General features: G+C 49.1%; 1 protein-coding gene across 2 annotated transcripts in view; it reads left to right on the top strand.

Annotated features, from left to right (window-relative positions):
* Oplah (5-oxoprolinase, ATP-hydrolysing) overlaps nucleotides 1–20,745 on the top strand; it is a 34,987-nt gene that overhangs the window by 4,041 nt on the left and 10,201 nt on the right. Inside the window, exon 1 of one of the 2 annotated variants that reach the window (XM_040736464.1) lies at nucleotides 19,097–19,364. The exons of the other annotated variant lie outside the window; for it this stretch is intronic. Within the exon in view, the coding sequence (XP_040592398.1) occupies nucleotides 19,130–19,364 (235 nt within the window). The 5' untranslated portion in view covers nucleotides 19,097–19,129. Of the gene's footprint in view, nucleotides 1–19,096; nucleotides 19,365–20,745 lie in introns of those variants that run through there. 2 annotated transcript variants of the gene reach the window in all.

The raw sequence follows: 20,745 nt of genomic DNA, 5'->3' as shown, positions 1-20,745 counted from the left end.
CCTTGAACTGGCAGTCTTCCTTCCAGAGCCTTCCTAGTGCTGTGATTGTAGTTGGGGCCACATCTGGCTTGGAGTTACTTTTTGTTTTGTTTTATTTTTCGAGACAAAGTTTCTTTGTGGCTTTGGAGGCTGTCCTGGAACTAGCTTTTGTAGACCAGACTGGTCTCCAACTCACAGAGATCCGCCTGCCTCTGCCTCCCGAGTGCTGGGATTAAAGGAGTATGCCACCACCGCCTGGCTGGAGTTATGTTTTTGTTGTCTGCTTCATACCCATGGGGTAGATATAGCAGGTTGTATTCCCACCATGTCCTCTTAAACTGCCACATGTGACCAGGGACTTATAATTAAGGGACACTGTCCCTAGCGGAGGGCTCCTGAGTCTGGATTGTAAGTGTGTCTTCTTTTCTCACCCAGAGTAAATAATAATGTTGTGGTGGTTGTTTGTGGTGGGTGGCTGCGTGCGTGTGTGTGTGTGTGTGTGTGTGTGTGTGTGTGTGTGTGTGTGTTTTAAGATAAGGTCTTGCGCTGGGCGTTGGTGGCGCACGCCTTTAATCCCAGCACTCGGGAGGCAGAGGCAGGCGGATCTCTGTGAGTTCGAGGCCAGCCTGGTCTACAGAGCGAGTTCCAGGACAGCCTCCAAAGCCACAGAGAAACCCTGTCTTGAAAAACCAAAAAAAAAAAAAAAAAAAAAAAAAAGATAAGGTCTTGCTATAGCCCCAGCTGGCTTAGAACCAAGAGATCCTGCTGCCTCTGCATGCTTAGTGCTCTACCACACCTGACAATTAAAAAAATCAGCTATTTGTGTTCATGCTTGCGGAGATCAGAACACAACTTTGTGGGATCAGTTTTTCTCTTCTCACCTTTATATGGGTTCTGAAGGTTGAATTTAAGTTGTCATACTTTGTGGCAAGTGTCTATCCAATGGCCTATCCCGATGGTCCCTGATATTGTTGATGTTATAGATAAAATACAGATGTACAGAAAGGAAACTGGGATGAAATTACCCTTCAAATGGACTGTATTAGGATAATTATGGCATCATTGTCACAGACTGCGGTGACGAGGGCCTGAATGGGGAGAATAAACATTCAAAGTGTTTGTTCTAGAGAGATGGGTGTGATGTGTAGCATAACAGGGGCCCTGAAAGGAAAGAGCATTCAGCTCTGAAGGATTAGGAGAGTTAGAACATCACACCAGCCAGGTGTCATGGCACACGCCTTTCATCCCAGCACGTGGGAGGCAGAGGCAGGTGGATCTCTGAGTCCAAGGCCAGCCTGGTCTACAGAGCGAGTTCCAGGACAGGCTCCAAAGCTAAACAGAGAAACCCTGTCTCGAAAAGCAAGCAAGCAAGCAAACAAACAAAACACCACAAAAAACAAAAACATTCCTGAGTATAACCACCTGTGGTAAGAACCAGCAGTACACTAGAATCCAACAGGGACAGCAGGTGCTGGGGCCGCCCTGGGGTGCTGAATAAGGGCTGTTGAGGGTCAAGGTCTGAAGATGGCTCACCCAAGCTGCATCAACAGAGGCTGACTCCTATTATCTGGTGCTCAGCTCTCATGAAAGCACAGCCGCTGTGCTGGGGTTGTTAGGGTCCCCGTAGTAGACTGTTCCTCCACCGCAACGCAGTATATCCAGCCTGTCTGCTTCCTTGTAGGGAAATGTTGACAACCCTTCACTGAGGGGTAGGGTCCATGTCCCCCACACTGGTCGTGTTGAAAGACCCCAGGCGGGGGACTTTCACGGGAGGGAGACCCGAACCCAAGGAACACCGAGACCACGAGCTTGGATGCAACAGCAAGAGGCTTTATTGATAATACACGGGTACCCGGGGCATCTCAGTCTCGGGAACTGAGAGCCCCGAGCTGGGGACTCAGGGGTTCTTTTATAGCAAAAAGCGCAGTACAGAAGCGAGAAGCCTAGTTACAGGACCCTGATTGGGCAATTTAAATGAGGCTGGGGCTCAGAACGAGGGCAATTGAGGTTTTGCTTGGAACTCAAGTCTCGGCCTTGGCCCTATCTGAGGAACAGTAGGTCTCTGTGCTTGCCCAATCTTGCTGGGCTGGCCATCTGGTCGCAGCAGATACCCAGCAGCCTGTATCCTTGGGCAGAGCTCCCTTCTGATAGCAATGACTATTCAGCTGTGGGGGAAACAGAATTTTTCATAAGCCTCAGCTGCCTGCCTGTGTAGACTGGGCCGGGGTCTTTCATTCCCCCATTGCTCTTGTAACTGAATGGAATCTTTCATTCAAGGGTTTCTGCTATCTCGAAATCCCTTTGTTTTAGCTGCTGGTACTGTTGGGTTAAGACCAGGGATTGTAACCTTTCTTTTATGAACTGGGTCAGTCTGTTTAAGATGTATTGGCCCAAACATCAGAACCAAAAGTATAATGATCAGGGGTCCCAATCTTCCCCCACCAGATCACATAGATCAAAATATAGGGTGGGGAAGGTGTCTGTCAGAGCCCCAAGTTGGGAACTCAGGTTTGCAGTATATCCCGTCCCCAGATTGGTTATCACCCAAGTAATATTGAATACTCGGTGAGGACTTCCCTCAATAAGGGGAAAGGTAAGCATGAAGCATAAGAAGGCAATCAAACAACTCGGGAGAGTCTTATCTTTAGAAGATTTTGAGTGCGTTGGGCCTTTCATCCTGAGTCCGGTTCCTCAGGGAAGGCAGCTTTTACGTGTGAGGCATGTATCCAAGCAGCAATCCCGTCCACCTTGAGAGCAGGAGGGGTGGTCAACAGGACCGTGTATGGTCCCTTCCAGCGGGGTTCAAGGTTCTTAGCCTGGTGGCACCGGACCCAAACGCTGTCTCCCACGTGATAGGAGTGGGGGACAATAGAGCGTCTCCTCTGGTCTCGGTAGGCTTGGGCCAGGGGCTTCCAGACTTCCTGCTGGACCAGCTGGAGTGCCTGCAGGTGAGCTTGAAGAGAGGAGGAATTGGCATAGTCAGAAATATCTTGGTCAAAGAACTGAACAAAGGGAATAGTGGTTCCATGTAAAATCTCAAAAGGGGTGAGGCCATGGGGGCCCGGTGTATTCCGGACACGATAGAGGGCAAGGGGGAGCAAGAGGACCCAGTCTTTAGTGCCAGCTGCAAGCGATAATTTAGTTAGAGTCTCCTCAATGGTTCTATTCATTTGCTCTACCTGTCCTGAGCTTTGGGGTCAGTAAGCACAATGCAATTTCCAATTAATCCCCAACAAGGTGGCCACAGACTGACTTACCTGAGAAACAAAGGCAGGCCCGTTGTCTGTCCCCAATACCTGTGGCATTCCGTAACGGGGGAAGATTTCTTCAAGAAGTTTCTTGGTGACCACCTTTGTCGTCTCGTGCTTGGTGGGGTAGGCTTCAGTCCATCCCGAGAAGGTGTCAACAAAAACCAGGAGGTCTGTGAAATCTATTTCCCAGTGCACCCCAGGCCGGTACCCCCGAGCTCGGGTCCCCATGGGTAGCTTTAGCCTGGTTGCATTGACGCGGGCGCAGGCGTCACATCGCTCAGTCACTTGTTTTAGTGTTTATTTCATTTCCAACAGGTGGCGGGTATTTTCTTCCCGGGCTAATAGGTCTTGCGTTTTCCTGGAGCTCAAATGAGTGAGTTTGTGTAGGCTGCTAATCAGACTACAGCTGCTTGAAGGAGGTGACTGCTGTTTCCCATGGCCAGGGCAGCCTCCCGGGCGGCCCGGTCTGCCCTCCGGTTTCCCTGGGCGACTGGGTTGTCGCCTCTCTGATGCCCTGGGCAATGTATGATGTCGTGACAAAGGCATAACGGCTGTCTATGTAGACAGTAAGTTTCTTACCTTCCGCCAGCTTCAGAGCCTGTTTTAACAGAGGTGGGACCCAGTCACAGAAGAAACCAGAGGCTACTGGCACTCCCGCACCGGCTTTCCGCTCAGCTCCTGGCCTCCAGCCGTGCGGCTCCCGCCGCTCCTTCCTCCTCGTCGGCTCGCTTCTGCCCCGCCCCCGCTCCATCCCCCACAGTGCGCACTCGAGCGTTTCCGAGCCGTGGCTGTTCCCGCAGTCTTGGCTCCCTCCCCTTGATGTACAAAGCTGCTTTCGTCCGTGAACCAGACGTAGTCGGGGTTGGGAAGGGGTTGATCCGTGAGGTCAGCTCTCGTCCCATGGACCTCAGCCAGGACCTGCAAGCAGTCATGAGTCTCTGCTTCCCCGGGAAGGGGAAGTAGCGAGGCGGGGTTTAGGGTCACTGGAGCCCTGAAGTGAATTCGGTCCTTGTCCAGCAACAAAGTCTGGTAATGAGCCATCCTGGCATTGGTGAGCCAGCGGCCCGGTGGCTGCCTGATGACCGCCTCCATAGCATGGGGGGCATAAATAGTCAAAGGCTGCCCCAAAGTCAATTTGTGAGAGTCCTTTATGAGAACTGTGGTGGCGGCGATCATGTGGAGACATGGGGGCCATCCTGACGCTACGGGGTCTAATCTCTTAGATAGGTAGGCGACCGGTCGTCTCCAGGGCCCAAGTTTTTGAGTTAGGACCCCCTTCGCATAACCCTCTTGCTCAGCCACGAATAAGTCAAAGGGTTTAGTCAGATCAGGTAACCCCAGAGCTGGGGAGCAGAGCAGAGCCTTCTGTGTATGTCTTGGGAAGTTCATCCTTGGGACCCAACCATCCTCTCTTATTATAGATTCTCGGTTCACTTTTTCTTTAAAGATTTATCTATTATGTGTACAACATTCTGCCTGCATGTATCCCTGCAGGCCAGAAGAGGGCACCAGATCTCATGACAGATGGCTGTGAGCCACCATGTGGTGGCTGGGAACTGAACTCAGGACCTCTGGAAGAGCAGCCAGTGCTCTTAACCTTTGAGCCACCTCTCCAGCCCTCGGTTCAGTGCTTTTTAATATTATATTATATATGCCCAGCTCACTGTTTTTTAAGTTTGGATGGTGGCGTGTGTTTACGCACTAAGCAGGGGCTGTGTGATGGGGGCTGCAGGTAAAAAGGGTGAAGTCTTTGCTAATGATCATGATCACTGTGAAACAGATACCACGAGAGGTGCGGGTGTGTGGGGGAGGGGGTCACTCTCTCTCCCTTCCTGTGGACACAGCATCCTCTCTCCTGGACTGGACTGACAGAGTATGGGAATGCAAGACTAACAAGAATGTTAGGTCAGAGACCGCTCCCTGCTCTAGTTCCCAGAAATCAGGCCATGCCCCCTGCAGTCTCTCTAGGGACAGAGTTGATAAAAAGCTGCTATGACCCTGCAGCTCTCAGAGCTCTTTTCCCTCCCCTTCCAGAAAGAAGACAACTTGTAATTACTGGTAAACTTTATTTTTTTTTATTTATCTGGGGAGAAGCAGTGTATGTGCCTGCCACAGTGTAGGCATGGAGGCCATCAGAGTGCTGGGATTAAAGGCAGGTGCCACCACTGGCCAGCACCTCAGGAAATGTGAAGGCCCTCTAACCTACTGTGTGGTGCCAGCCTCAGCAACTTCAAAAGCCAGAAGGATGCTTTGGTCCAAGTAGTCCAAAGGAGGTTGATGGCTGCTTGCTGCTTACAGCTCCATAGAGTCCTCACCATGTCTCCTAGTAAAGATGTCGTTCCACCCTTAGGAACAAGGACCTCAACCTGGCATCACCAAGTTCAGGCTCTGAGCCCCGCCCCATTCCTCTGATCCCACACTCTAGTTTCAGAACATACACATGGCTAGATCTGGGATTCAGGGACCTTATCAGTCTTGTTGCTGCTGCTATAGTCTAATGCCTGACAAAAAGCAGATTTGGGAGGAAACTTTGACTCAGTTTGAGAGGATGATGCTCACCATGGTAGGAAGGCATAGTGGGGAGTTCATGGGGCAGGAGCACAGAGCTTGAACTTTTTACATTTTGGTGGTGGAAAAGCAGAGAAACAAAACTGTCAGTGTGCACCTGGCTTATCCCCTCTTCAGTGTGGGGCCGCAGCCCACGGGAAGGTGAACTCATTCCAGAGTGAATCTTCCCTCTTCAGAATCCTTTCTGGAAGTGCTTCTCAGAGACACTCCTGAAAGTGTGCCTTGCGGGTGACTTTGTTTAAAAAGGATTGTTGTTTCCCCCCACCCCCGCCCTGTTTGTGTGTGTGTATACATGCCCACACAGGCCAAAGGCCAGAAGGTGGTATTGGATCCCCTGGAGTTGGAGTCACCAGCAGTTGTGACCACCAAACATGGGTGCTGGGAACTGAACTCTGGTCTTCTGCAAGAGCAGCAAGTACTTTTAACTATCTCTCTAACCCCAATCTAGGTTTTTAATCCAACCAAGTTGACAACCAAAATTAACCATCATGGGGCCTACCACTTGTACAAATCTGAGGGCTGTGTTAGGGATGCAGTTTGCTGGGAGGCCTCAGAACTCAGGGTATAATTGTACTCCTGGCTGAGAGGACTTAGATTGAAATCACAGCCAGCCAAGGGAAAAAGCTCATGAGGTGAAGTCTACAAGAAGTCAGGTAGGGCTTCCAGGGTCCTCTCAATTCTCATGCTCACATGCATGCCCCCAACCACAAGTTGGGACAAGTGTTGAGATGCTTTTCTGCCAGGGAGGCCCACGGAGACTGCGTTCTGGGGTTTTAGTGCACTTGTGCATAGGCACGCTCTGCTGGGCAGACACCCAAATCCCCAACTCCCAGAGAGAAAGCTGCTGTTCAGCATGAGCTGTATTTGTTTGAACAGTTGAGTCACAGTCAGACACTCTTACAGGAAGTGGTGGGCATCTCACCAGAAATACATGCTCAGACACCAGCTTCTTTGTGTTCTGAAGAGCATTCTCAGGCCTGCTCTGTGGACTCTTTTTACCAGGCCCTCTAAGAATAGGGAAAGTCGTAGATCCAGAATTAAGCAAGTAAGAGAAAGTAATCCAATATGCAGTAGAAATGTAAAGTTGACAAATGCCATATTGTGAAATAAAACAAAATATGTTATCTAACTGCCTAATGTGATTAACTGTACCACATCCCCTACCCTTTTTAGATGTATGTTCTGACAGTCTCTGAAGACAATACTTTTATGATCTGACCTGCTACCTACAGAAAGTAACTCAATTTTCCTTCTAAAACATTTGCTCGTCGCCAGGCATTGGTGTCTCACGCCTTATTCCCAGCACTCAGGAAGCAGAGGCAGGTGGATCTTTGTGAGTTCTAGATCAGCCTGATCTACAAAGCAAGTTCCAGGAAAGGCTCCAAAGCTACAAAGAAACCCTGTCTCGAAAAATGAAAAAACAAACAAACACCATTTGATCGTCATCTGTTATAGAGACAGGGTCTCATGTAGCCCATGGTGACCTCAAACTTGCTCTATAGCTGAGGTGACCTTAATAATCCTTTTTTTCTTTTTGATATAGTTTTAAACATTTATACAAGGAATTATGATCATGCATCCCCACTATCCCTTAACTTCCTACACTCTTGCTAATGCCGTTCTCCCCAGCCTGGGACTGCGCCCCTACAGAGACCCCCTACTGGGATTAGCTCACCTGCCCCTTCATTCACCTTATGTAATAGGTGCCCTGAGTTTCTGGGCGGCTGGTTCACCACCATCAGAGTGCACGTCCTGCCCATTCCCAGCTTTTCTACATGTATACCTGTGGTCTCTTCATTTCCTGTCACATTGCTCAGGTCAACCCAAAAGCTATGCAGGTTGTGACAATACAAACACCAAATGATTGCTTTAAAATACAAATTTCCTTTAATGAATTTATTAATATTGCAAGAGCAGCAAATGCTCTTAGCCCTGAGCCAGCTCCGTACCATGGGCATCTCAAAATTTTGGAGCTAGGTACAATGGCACACACCTGTAATCTCAGTGCTTGTAATCAGAATTTCAAGGTATTGCCCCTCAGTAGGGGAGCCATCTCAGGCTGCAGGCATCCAGGAGGAAGAAACTGTGGTTTATACTTTCTGCATATACTGTCATCAGTGTCTGCATATGAACCAGGGGAAGACCTTGCCATTCCCAGGAGTCTGAAGCATTGGGGGTCCTTGACATTTTTGTGCTATGTCAACAAACACATTCACTCTGACTTCATCCATTCTGCATAACATAATTTTACAATTTACGATTTTAAAAAGAATTAATATTGCTGAGTGGTGGTGGCACGTGCCTTAATCCCAGCACTTGGGAAGCAGAGGAAGGTAAATCTCTAGGCCAGCCTGATCTACAGAGTGAATTCCAGGACACCAAGAGCTGTTTGTTACAGAGAAACCCTGTCTCAAAAAATGAAAATATAATTACTATTATTAGTAGTGTATTTTGTTTGTTTTTGAGACAGGGTTTCTCTGTGTAACAGTTTTGGCTGTCCTGGAACTCGTATAGACCAGGCTGACATAAAGAACTCAGTCAGAGATCTGCCTGCCCCTGCTTCCCGAGTGCTGGCTTTAAAGGTGTGCACCACCACCACTGCTTGGCTTATTGTTAATTTTTTGAGACAGGGTATTTTTTAGTTTTTTGGGCTTTTTTTGTTTGTTTTCGATACAGGGCTGGAACTCATTCTGTAGACCAGGATGGCTTCGAACTCACAGAGATCCACGTGCCTCTGCCTCCATAGCGCTGGGATTAAAGGCATGTGCCACCAATGCCCAGCTTATTACTAATCTTTATTTTATGTGCATTTGTGTTTTGCCTGGATTTATATCTTTGTGAAGGTGTCAGATCTCAGAGTTACAGATAGTTGTGTGGTGGTAATTGAACCTGTGTCCTTTGGAAGAGCAGTCAGCATTCTTAACCTCTGCACCATCTCTTCAGCCTAAAATAGGGTCTTATCATATAGTCCCAGATAGTCTAGAATTCACTGTGTAGAGCAGGCTGGCTTCAAACTGAGAGATCTGTCTCTCCAGTGCTGGCATTAAAGACATGTACCACCATACCAGCCTATTGTTACTCTTTGTTAATTATGTGTGCATGTGTGAGTGCAAGTTCCAATGGAGTCCAGCAGAGGGAGTCAGATCCCCTGGAGATGGAGTTACTGATGGTTGTGAGCCACCATGTGGGTGCTGGGAACCAGCCTTGGGTCCTTTGCTAGAGCAGCAGTGTGTGCTCTTAACCCCTGAGTGGTCTTCCTAGCTCCGCTTTTACCTTTATTAAGAGGAAAGCACATTTGCATGTTAGCGAGATGGGTGTGCTTTCTTCTTCCAGCATATTGGCTCTGTGACATACAGGGCTGGAACTTCAGTGGTTTTCAGGGTTGATTTATATTTTGATACTATAATTATCAATCCTGAGAATGCCACTTTTGATAAATATAGAATAAAAATAACAGAACTATTTCAAGAATTACTGGGAATTGTGTCCTAATCCCAAGCCAAATTCATTTAACATTTTTTAAAAAATGAAACTCAAGCCATCAACTCAGTTTAAAATGAAGTATTCTGGGCTGCTGAGTGAGATTGCTTAGCAGGTTACGTACGGTGCCTTACAGAAAGTCTGACAACCCAGGTTCAATCCCTTCCCAAGAGCAATGGGAGAAGGAGAGAGCAATCTCCTGCAGTGTGTCCTGTGAGCTCCACACTCCTCACATAGATCAATGGCGGCCGGCTAGATGGCTCAGTGCTGAAGGCACTTGCTGCCAACGCGGATGATCTGAGTTCCAGCCAAGTGACAGAAGGAGGAAACAGACTCCTGGAAGTTGCCCTTTGACCTGCACATGTGTGCTGCACCATGGCATGTGAATGTATGCACACCCACATGCATACACACCAAAGCTACAAAAGAACAGAAGCCTTTCTGGGTTGACGTCTTAGTTAGGGTTTCTATTGCTGGGGCAAAACACCGTGACCAAAAAGCCAGCTGGGGAGGAAAAGCGTTCATTAGGTTTGCACTAATTATTTATTGCTGTCCATCCCTGAAGGAAGACAGGACAGGAACTAAAACAGGGCAGGATCCCAGAGGCAGGGCCTGATGCAGAGGCCATGAAGGGGAGATGTCTACTGGCTTGTTTCCCCAGGCTTGTTTCCCGCAAATGGGCATGGCCCTCCCCCATGACTACTAAATGAGACAATGCCTCACAGCTGGATCTCAAGAAGGCAGTTCCTCAGCTGACCCTCCTTCCTCTGACAACTCTAGCTTGTGTCAAGTTGACTCACATAACCACCCAGAAAAGTTGAGGTAATGGTTTAGGTGCAAAGTACTTGTAAGGTTAGATCCCAAGAAACCCACCTAAGTGCTGGGTAGATGTGGCAATCTGCCTGCAATTCTACCTAGAAGGAGACAAGGGACTCCACAGGGCAGGCTAGCAAGACTAGCTGTATTGCTGGCCTCTGGGTTTGATTGAGAGCCCTCGTGAGACCCTGCTTCAGAAAATAGAGTGGAAGAGCAATCAGGGATGGTTCGTTTATGACATCAACCTATGGTCTCCACATGTATGCACAGACATGTACACCCATACGTACACATACATACACAAATATGCCACATGAATAATGGGAAAATAAAAAATCAAATATTCTAACACAATCCAAGCCAAAAATAGATTAATTTGTGCTTCCATACTGAGGGATGAGAGCAAAATACTAAATTTTATTCTGATTTTTGAGACAGAGTTTCTCTGTGTAGCTTTGGAGCCTGTTCTGGAACTCGCTCTGTAGACCAGGCTGGTATGGAACTCACAGAGATCCGCCTGCCTCTGTCTCCCAAGTGCTGGGATTAAAGGTGCTCACCACCACTGCCCCGCTAAAATTCTTATTTTCTGTAATCAAGTATTATATTCCTATAACTAAAGTTATAAAAACTAAGACTTTACAGGATGTTTCCTAGTCACAATAAAACACTGCAATTCATAACATACTCAAATCTAAGCTGATGCATCTCAGTCAGCTTGTTGACAAGGCCTGGGACGTGTGTACAATGTGTGCACGGTGGGTGGCGTTTAGGTAAGTTGTGTCCAGGTAGCAGTCTTACAGGTAAAACATTCTGTAAGATTTTAGCACTTGGTTAAAGTTGAAGAAACCTGGTAAGGATTTCTTTCTCTCCTTGTACATAGCAGCCAGGTGGTCTAAGGGCGCTCTGAGTTTCCTTGTCTGTGACTCACTCTCCATTCTCCTTGAATTCCAGCTCCATGTTATAGCATGTAGCAGAAGGCAGCTGTGTTCCTAGAGACTGTTTCCACAGCAGAACAGAGTAACCGTTTACTGGGAAGTGACTGATCTCGCTGAACCCAAACTAAGTACACCCCAATATCACCTCAGGAAGCTGGATCCCATGGTCTGCAGATGGTTCCTGGCAGAAGGGTCAGAAGTTCAAGGTCATCAGTGGCTACTTAAGTGAATTCACATCCAGCCTGGACATTTGAAACCTTGTCTCAAAAGTTCTCTTTTCCACACAGGGTCTCACTGTATAGCTCTAACTCCATAAGCAGACTAAGGCTGGTCTCTACCTCACAGAGATCTGCCCGCCTCTGCCTTCTTGCAGGGGTTGGGAGTAAAGGCGTGTGAGTGTGAAGTCATGCCCAGCCAAGAACTGGCTTTGTAGGCTGGGCTAGCTTTGACCTTAGAGGTCTACTTACATCTGCCTCTCAAGTGCTGGGACTAAAGGCATGTGCTACCAATTCAAGCAATATGATCAGGGCCACATGAACCCTTTCCCAGGACCCCAACCTGAAAAGAGCTGGTCCCGTAACTTCACCGTCAGAACCAGCTCCCTTGGGCGGCACAGATGCACCCCAGCGGACAGTGTCCCACGTACATCCAGCAGGTTGTGCTACCATTCCATAGACTTCCTGTTGAGGAGTTTGAGACAACCGGTGACTCCTGGTCATGGGCTCATTGTAGACACCACAGGCTGTAAGGTAGGTTGTCCGTGTAAAGTGCTGTTCCATGGGTGGAAAGGTACTTGTGGACCTGGAATCGAGGTGTTAGAACAGGGAATACAAAAAGACAAGATCGTGTTCAGAGCAGGTGACATAGTCTAAGAGTCAGAGTTCCTTGGTCTGTGCTGTAGAGGTTGGGCAGTGGCTGTCCCGCCAGATGTTACAGTTCGGGACAGCCTTCTGAAGCCCATGCATTGATGGCAAAGCTTGATCCCCAGCTTGACCCTGCTGGGAGGTGGAGGAACCTTTCAGGGGCGGGGCCTGGTGAAAACAGATTGTTGAGGAGATCCTGCCTTTCCTGTCTCACATCTTCTGTACCAGGCTTTCTTTTGAGCCACCAACCAGCTCCCAAATCATAACACACTTAGTATTAGTTACGAATGCTCAGCCTTATCTTACACTCACAGGGTTGCTCTGTGAATGAAATGGTTCTGGCTATCCTTGAACTCACAGAGATCCACCTGATTCTGCCTCCCAAGTGCTGGGACTAAAGGCGTGAGCTACCACTGCCCAGCTTCTTATGCTTATTTCTAACTAGGTCTTTTAATTTAATTTACTTTAACCTGTTTCTCTTCATCTACGCTTTCCCTCGGGGCATTTCTCCTTTCTTTCATTCTGTGTCCTTCTCCGTGGCTGCCTGGCTGGCTGGCCCTGGGCATCTCCCTCTGTTTCTCCCTCGTTCTCTTCTCGCCATTCTGTTTCTCTCTCTTCTCTCTTCTCCTGAGCCTAGGTTCCTCCTCCTATTTATTCTCTCTGCCCACCAGGCCCACCTGTCCCTCTACTCCCTAGCTATTGGCTATTCAGCTTTTTATTAGACCAATCAATTGCCCTAGGCAGGCAAGGTGAAACAGTAACACATTTTTACATAGTTAAAAAATGCAGCATAAGTCCAGTGGTGGTGGCCCATGCCTTTAATCCCAGCACCTGGGAGGCAGGCGGATTTCTGTGAGTTCGAGACCAGCATGGTCTACAGAGCGAGTTCCAGGACAGCCTCCAGACAATACAGAGAAACCCTGTCTCGAAAAACCAAAAAAAAAAAAAAATTTGATTCTCCGGGTGGAGAGATGGCTCAGAGGTTAAGAGCACTGGCTCCTCTTCCAGAGGACCTGAGGTCAGTTCCCAGCAACCACCCGGTGGCTCACAGCCATCCGCAGTGAGGTCTGGTGCCCTCTTCTGGCGTGCATGTGTACATGCAGGCAGGACATAATACATAATAAATCTTTTTAAAAAGTTGATTATCTGAGGAACTCCCTCACAGAGACAGAGAGCTGACACACTAGTGCAGGATCACCATTCTCGCCTCCACGTCACGCTGTTCAGAGGCTCTGTGTGAGCAATGCTTTGGCCCTTTGCTGAGTCCAGACTCTGGGCCCCTCAGGAGGCAGTTACTACTGCTTTTTTCTGCCACAGGAGTCCAGTTATACTGATTCTTTGCATGAACCATCTCTTGTCGAAAACAAGGGGAATTTTAGGTACCCTGCAGCAACTTTGCATAATGGTTGGCCAGGTTCTTGGGCTTGTCCAGTGTTTAGTTCTGTGAGGTCCACTTCCTTCACTGTGCATGGCTTCTGATGTCCCTGCTTGGTGTCCCCCCAGTAGGAAACTAGAAATCCCACCTGGGACAGCACGTTGGTGCTCACCCACTGATGGTCAAAGGTTGTGCTTAAGCTCCTAGGTAAAGAAGGCTCCCATGTTTTGCCAGGGATCTGTGTGGCTAGGGTTGTTCCAGTCTGCCCTACGTGTAGGCAGTGTAGATAGTGTCAGGGACCAAGTCGCAGCCCCAAAGTCAGCTAGCTCTGGACTCCCACTTAATTACTTTGCAGATCTTGAGGTGAGGCAATGACCCTTAATTATGGGGGAGGGGGATAGAAAGCACCCTTAAAAAAGGGACAGGGGAGTAATTTGACCCCGGAAAAGAAGCTTTAAAATGGACAGAATGTAATGTATAGAAATGAATCCGCACATAACTGTGTAAAAGACAAACATTACGGGGGTGGCCTGGTGAAGGTGGCTGTGCACACCTTTAATCTCAGCACTCGGGAGCCAGAGGCAGGTGGATCTGTGGATCTGAGGCCAGACTGGTCTACAGTGTGAGTTCTAGAATAGCCGAGGTTACACAGAGAAACCCTGTCTTGAAAAACAAATTAAATAACACACTGAGTGTACTTAGTGCTGCCCATGTGTTTATGGTGTAAGGTCACCCACTGAACCACGGACAACCTACTGGTGGCCACATCTCCAGAGACTCAACTCTTCCTCCCACAGCAGTCATCAGTGTGAGTGGTTCCTCAGCTGGGGTGGAGCCCCTACCCACGCTGGAACCAGAGCAAAGGCCACACCGTGGGGAGAAGACACTGTGTTACCTTAAGTCTCCCCTAACTCTAGCTCCTGTATTCTTAAAGTGTGCTGTGAGCTTTGGTGTCATGCTGGGACAGGGATTGACAGGTGGTTTCTCATTCACGGTGGCGTACTCACAGCCACCGATTCTCAGCACTTTGGTCAGAGTTTGCTCTCTCTCTCACCATGCGGGTCCTGGGGATTGAAGTCGGGTTGTCAGACTTGGTAGTAAGCACCTTTAGTTCTTGAGCTATTTTGCTGACTCCATGTTACCAGCTTTTTGTTTTGTTTGTTTTTGTTTTTCAAGACAGGGTTTCTATGTAGTTTTGGAGCCTGTCCTGTCCTGGAACTCACTCTGTAGACCAGGCTGGCCTCAAACTCACAGAGATCTGCCTGCCTCTACCTCCAGAGTGCTGGAATTAAATGCATGCATCACCACCGCCCAGCTATATTATCAGCTTTTAAAAGGCTTTTTTTTTTTCGAGACAGGGTTTCTCTGTATTGTTTTGGAGGCTGTCCTGGAACTCACTCTGTAGACCAGGCTGGCCTCAAACTCACAGAGATCCACCTGCCTCTGCCTCCCGAGTGCTGGGATTAAAGGCGTTCGCCACCAACGCCCGGCCAAAAGGCATTTTTTGAAAAAAGATTTATTTATTTATTATGTATACAGTGTTCTGTCTGCATGTATGCCTGCATGCCAGAAGAGGGCACCAGATCTCATTACAGATGCCTAATGAGCCACCATGTGGTTGCTGGGAATTGAGCTCAGAACCTCTGGAAGAATAGTCAGTGCTCTTAACCTCTGAGCCATCTCTCCAGCCACCTAAAAGGCATTTAAAAGGCCTGTTTCAACAGGCATTCCTCTTAGTTGGATAATGGTGACACACACCTTTTAATTCCAGAATTTAATTCCAGAATTCTGGAGGCAGAAGCACGCACACAGATCTCTGTGAGTTCAAGGCCAGCCTGGGCTACACAGTGAATTCCTCGAAGCCAGGCTACATAGTGCAACAAAACAAAACCACAGGCATTTCTCTATTTCTTTCTTTCTTTTTTCCTTTTCTTTGAGACAGGATCTCCCTGTGTAGCTTTGGCTGGCCTGGAGCTCAAACCAGGATGAGCTCAAATTCAAGAGGTCGACCAACTTGCCTCAGTCTCCAAAGCACCCAGCTTTAAGGCATGCACCACTCCTGGACTTAATAGTTCTTAAATGGCTAATGTCAGGTCCATAGGAAACTCCATTTCCCCAATTCTGGTAGTTAGAGAAAAGCCAGCATTCCTCAGGAATTTGTCAAGCTGAGTCCCCTCTACCGAAAAGAGCCACTTCCTTATCACTGGCAGAAGGGACAAATGGCTATGTGTGGTGCCTGTTGGTGCCAAAGCACCTGCTGGCCTCCAGGCTCCCTGGGTACCACAAGCATCTGTTACACGCTTAGAGTCCATTTAACATCCCAGCTTGTCACCCTAGCTTGTCACACCTCCTCCCCTACCTAACTTTCCCAGCTCCCCCCCCCCCCAGTTGTTTATAGCCCTGCTGTCTTAGCTGTGTCTGTCTTCCTGTCTCCCTCCTCCTCTCCTCCTCTTTCTGCTCTCCTGAGCCCCTCCCTTCCCTCCCCCCTGCTCTGCCCTGCTCCTGCCTCTCTCATGGCTGGGTCCAGGCTGTTGGCCGTGTTCAGTCTACTATTTTCTCCTTCTGCTCTGGACTCTTCCAGATGTCTTGGGCTGTTCTCTTCCTCACATCTACAATAAAAACCTTCTCCTTGGGTGGGCAATGGTGACTTGTGTTTTTAATCCCAGGACTCAGGACGCAGAGGCAGGCAGGTCTCTTGTGAGTTTGAGGCCAGCCTGGTCTACAGAACTAGTTCCAGGACAGCCAAAGGCTACACAAAGAAAACCTGTCTCAAAAAAACAAACAAACAAACAAACAGAACGTTCCCCTTCACCGTACCATGGAGTGGTCATATAATAAGTTTGTACAGTTAATATGTATATTAATACACAGAAGTGAGTAACCCAAAATTACAACCAAGGGGACAGATGTAAAGTAAAGGCAGAGATGTCAGGCTCTTTCCTGTTTTAAGTCCCCCATTGGGAATCTGCAGGCCTAAGGGAAGAGGCCATGCTTTTTAGCAAAAAGCAAACAACAAAACAAACAAATGAAAACAAACACAGGGTTGGGGGGGCTCTGAGATTTTGTGACAAAATAAACATATTTGGTGTCTCACAGCTGTCACTAGTATTCTGATTGCTCAGGAGTGTGTACCAACTTTGTGACCTGGGTGCTTGGGGTACAGAGTGACTCTGAGATGTCTTCTGTAGAAAACTTGAGGTGTTTCTCACAGCAGTCTCAGCTTTAGGGTTGGTGGACGTAAACGTCAAGCTTACTGGTACATTCCAAGAGCTTTACCTAATCATCATTAGGATGTCAGGTCAGATGGAGATCGGTGGTACAGCTCTGTGTAAGCGGCTAAGATAGCCCAAGGGCATTTTGGCTCTCCATCCGCTGCATTCCCTCTCCCTACACTCATGATGTTCTAATGGGCCAGAAATGTCTCTTCTTCGGCTGTGGCTTCTTCAGAGAGCATGTGTGGCTATCAGCTGCTTTCAATCCCCTGGCCCTGATTTTGCTACATTTCTGACTTGTCACTTCTCTGCTGATGGCTCGTTCCTGAGGTGGTCAGTCTTCCGGCCTGAGTTTTTCCAGACTTGCCTTCCAAACAAAGCCAGAGTTCAGCGGCCTGAGTAGGGTGGGCCCTTTGTGCTCCCCTTTGTGGAGGTGGGTCTTGGGGCAGTGGGAACAAGGTTCATTGTCACAGAGCGAGGCCCCTGTTCCTACTCCATAGAAGGTGATGAGGATGGTAGGCCTCGTCAGTTCTGCTTCTTTCCCAGAGCAGAGCTTCTTCCCGTCCCCTGGGAGCACGGGAAGAGCTCCTGCAAGCTTCCATGATTCCAACCAAGGCCCAGCTCCCTCTAGATTTTTTTTTTTGTTTTTTTGAGACAGGGTTTCTCTGTATTGTTTTGGACTCTGTCCTGGAACTCGCTCTGTAGACCAGGCTGGTCTCAAACTCACAGAGATCCGCCTGCCTCTGCCTCCCGGGTGCTGGGATTAAAGGCGTGCGCCACCAATGCCCGGCTTCTCTAGATCTTACAAACGCTTTTTGCTCTCTTGTGTGGCCTTGGCCCCGCACAGTGGAAGCGTGGACACCTCCCGTTGTCTGCCCACACCCTCTAGTCCTCCAGCAGCCGTTCAGAGTCCAGCGAATGAAAACTGACTCCCCGGCTGAGGCAAGGCCAGGAAGCCCATGGGAAGGACAAGCAATGCTGACTGCCATCTGTGTCACGGAAGCCAAGCTGAGGCCACTGCCCGGCCTCCGCTGCAAAGTTGGGAGGAGTTAGTTCTGCCTGTAGTGAGGGCCCAGGGAGGTCTAGAAGTACAAAACTGGAGAAAACCCACCCACTGTTCCCCAATTGGTTTCAATGCATGGACTCTGCTATACAAAAACGAGCATGTCAGCTGGACATTTCAGGAAGACCTGTAAATCTAGCACTGGGAGGTGGAGATAGAAGATCACTTGAGCTCAGTGTTAAGTCTCAAAACCTGGGACAAATGGCTAAGGTGCCTATTCACATATCAAAGCAGGCCTGGCCACCAAGCTCTCCCAGCATCCCTCAGTCCCTACCTGTTACAGAGTATGGCTGGCATACTCTGCCCTCTACCCTGAGCTCAGTCCAGGAGTTGGGCTGTCTGGACTCCCCCAGAGGCCCTTCCCTATAGGATCCAGACATTGTGGTTACCCACCCCTTTCTGTACCTTCAGCCTCCTGGCTGCTGCACCTGGTTCTCCTCTCTCCTCTCTCCCTGCCCTTCCCCTGTTCCACAAGACACAGCTCAGCCTGGTCACGTCCACTCTGGACTCTCCCCGAGGTCCATGCCTCTGGCTATGCTCTCCTACACATCTACAATAAACCTTCCCCTCCATCATACCTACGAGGCAGAGGCAGGCAGATCTCTATGAGGACAGCCAGGTAGGTCTACAGAGTGAGTTCTAGGACAGCCAAGGCTATACAGAGAAACCCTGCCTCGAAAAACAAACAAAACATGCTGGGTGGTGGTAGCACTTGCCTTTCTTATATTTTTGGTTGTGAGCCTAGCCTTTAATGGCTGAGCCATCTCTCCAGCCCGGCACTTGCCTTTCTTTAATCCCAGCACTCGGGAGGCAGAGGCAGGCAGATCTCTGTGAGTTTAAGGCCAGCCTGGTCTACAGAGGGAGTTCCAGGATAGCCAATGCTACACAGAGAAACCCTGTCTCAAAACAACAATAAACAAAAGAAGAAAGAGAAGAAATGAATGTTAAAACAAGACAGACTGGATGGAAAAAAGTCATTTGTAAAATGCAAATCCATTGTCATTGTGGGTAAGACCCCTACTGCGTGGTCCAGTTCTTTGCTATCAGCCCTTCCCATGCACCCATGGAGTTCATCCATCTACTAGGCGGTACCTGCCGTGGTCACTGCTGTCCAATTCCATCTGTCATGAGACCAGACACAACCCCACCCTTGCCGGGTAGCTCCAACCCCCCCCCACCTCCTTCGATGCTGCACCACCACCGGACTCAGATATGACACTCACTTGCACAGATCTATAATCTTACATGGAGGCCAAGGGGCTGTAGCCAGTGCCAGTGCCAGTGGCAGGTCGTGGTAGAGATGCCTGAATTATTCCCTGGAACACACTTAAGCTGGCTTGGGAGCAGAGAAACGTCTATCTTGCAGGAAGAGCTTAATAAAGAAAGACCTGTGGCAGTGTCTGGGCATCTCTGTTGGTCCAAGCTTCAGAGCCAGAACTCAGACAAGACCCACTGCAGACAGGAAGAGTGGCCTTGTTAGTCTTGGAATGCAGAGGCGGGGGTCGGATGCTGACCTCACAATGGCAATCTGCCTTTCTTGGCCAACCCACTGACCGCGGGGCAGCTGCTGTGCCTGCTCCTGGGGGCATGTCCCTTCTCAGCAGCTATGAGGGCCTGCGGCAGGAGATCCAGCGACTGGCGCAGGAGAATGAAGAGCTACGGCGGCTGGTACAGCTCATCCAAGAAAACCAAGAGCTGAAGCTAGTCCTTCGGAGCAGGGGCAGCAGCCTGGGCTTCTGTAGCTCCAGCTTCCTAGCAGAGGTGACTGCCAACCCCCGGTTGCCCAGGCGTAAGACAATCAAGTTCAGGGATGCTGAGAGAGGTGAGCCACAGGCGTCTTTTAGAACTGTCTCGTCCAGTGTGCGCGCACGAGTTCCCTGTGGGTGCTGGCGGTAGGTAGAGTCAGATGGAGGCAACCTGGGGAAGAGGGTGGAATGAACGCTTGGAAGGCCATGCAGGAGAGAGGAGATGACACTGCTGAGAAAGTGACATCCAGCAGAGCTGGAATGAAGTAAGAGTCGTGAGCTAAGGGAACCATTAGTACCTAAGGTGGCAGCCAGTTGGCTGTGAGGTTAATGCAGAGGAAAGAGGGTACCAGAAGATACCTTCAGGGCAGAGGGAGTTTGAGGGAAGACTGTCTCCTAGTTCTGGGTATCCTTTCTTTCTTTCTTTCTTTCTTTCTTTTTTTGGTTTTTTGATACAGGGTTTCTTGGTTTCTTTGTGGCTTTGGAGGCTGTCCTGGAACTAGCTTTTTTTTAGACCAGGCTGGTCTCGAACTCACAGAGATCCACCTGCCTCTGCCTCCCAAGTGCTGGGATTAAAGACATGCGCCACCACCGCCCGGCTTCTCTGTCTCTCTCTGTCTCTCTCTCTCTCTCTCTCTCACACACACACACAGACACACTTTTTCTATACATGCTAGGAATAGAACTCAGGGCCTCTTGTATACTAAACAAGAAGTGTACCACTGAGCTTCTTTATTTTATTTTACTTTATTTTTTGAAATAAAAGTCTGTGGAGGTGGCGGCGCACACCTTTAATTCTAGCACTGGGAGGCAGAGGCAGGCCGATCTCTGTGAGTTCGAGGCCAGCCTGGTCTACAGAGTGAGTTCCAGAAGAGGCTCTAAAGATACACAGAGAAACCCTGTCTTGAAAAAAAAAGGATAGAGATGCTGGCCTAGTGAGAAGGGTCTGCTTTGCTGGGGCTAAGACCCCAAGAAGGAGAAACAAACCAGAAAACAACCCTGACCCTCGTTGCCTATTAGCTCGGGTTGTCCTGGGGCCTTCCTGTCAGCACACTTGGAGTTAGGCCCACTTAAGGGCTGGCTAGATAGACAGGAGAGTGGAGGCCACGGATAAGCCATCCTGCCTTCCTCGGGACGGGGACACAAGATGTGTGCTGGTGTCACACGGGAGCGACAGCAGATTTAGGTGTGCTGAACCATTTTCGAGCTGCGGAGTTGACTGCGGGATGTGTGCAGAGGCCTCTGGTTCTTGTGCCACTTCTCAAGCTGAAATTGGACTTTCCCGGAGGCAGGAGGCCCTTTTGGATCCTCCTATCTCCCATTGTTCCTTGCCAGGCCCTTTCCACCCACCCCATCTCCTGCCTCGGGTCCTCCCACGCCGGGGAGCAGTCTTGATAGTCTGAGTACATCAGAAATACTGTTACTTTAGGGCGCCACCAGTTACATAGAGACCTGGAG

Source organism: Mesocricetus auratus, unplaced genomic scaffold, assembly GCF_017639785.1.
Source record: "Mesocricetus auratus isolate SY011 unplaced genomic scaffold, BCM_Maur_2.0 Super-Scaffold_100055, whole genome shotgun sequence".
Taxonomy (NCBI): Eukaryota; Metazoa; Chordata; class Mammalia; order Rodentia; family Cricetidae; genus Mesocricetus; species Mesocricetus auratus.
This window is presented reverse-complemented; position numbering and strand designations above follow the sequence as displayed.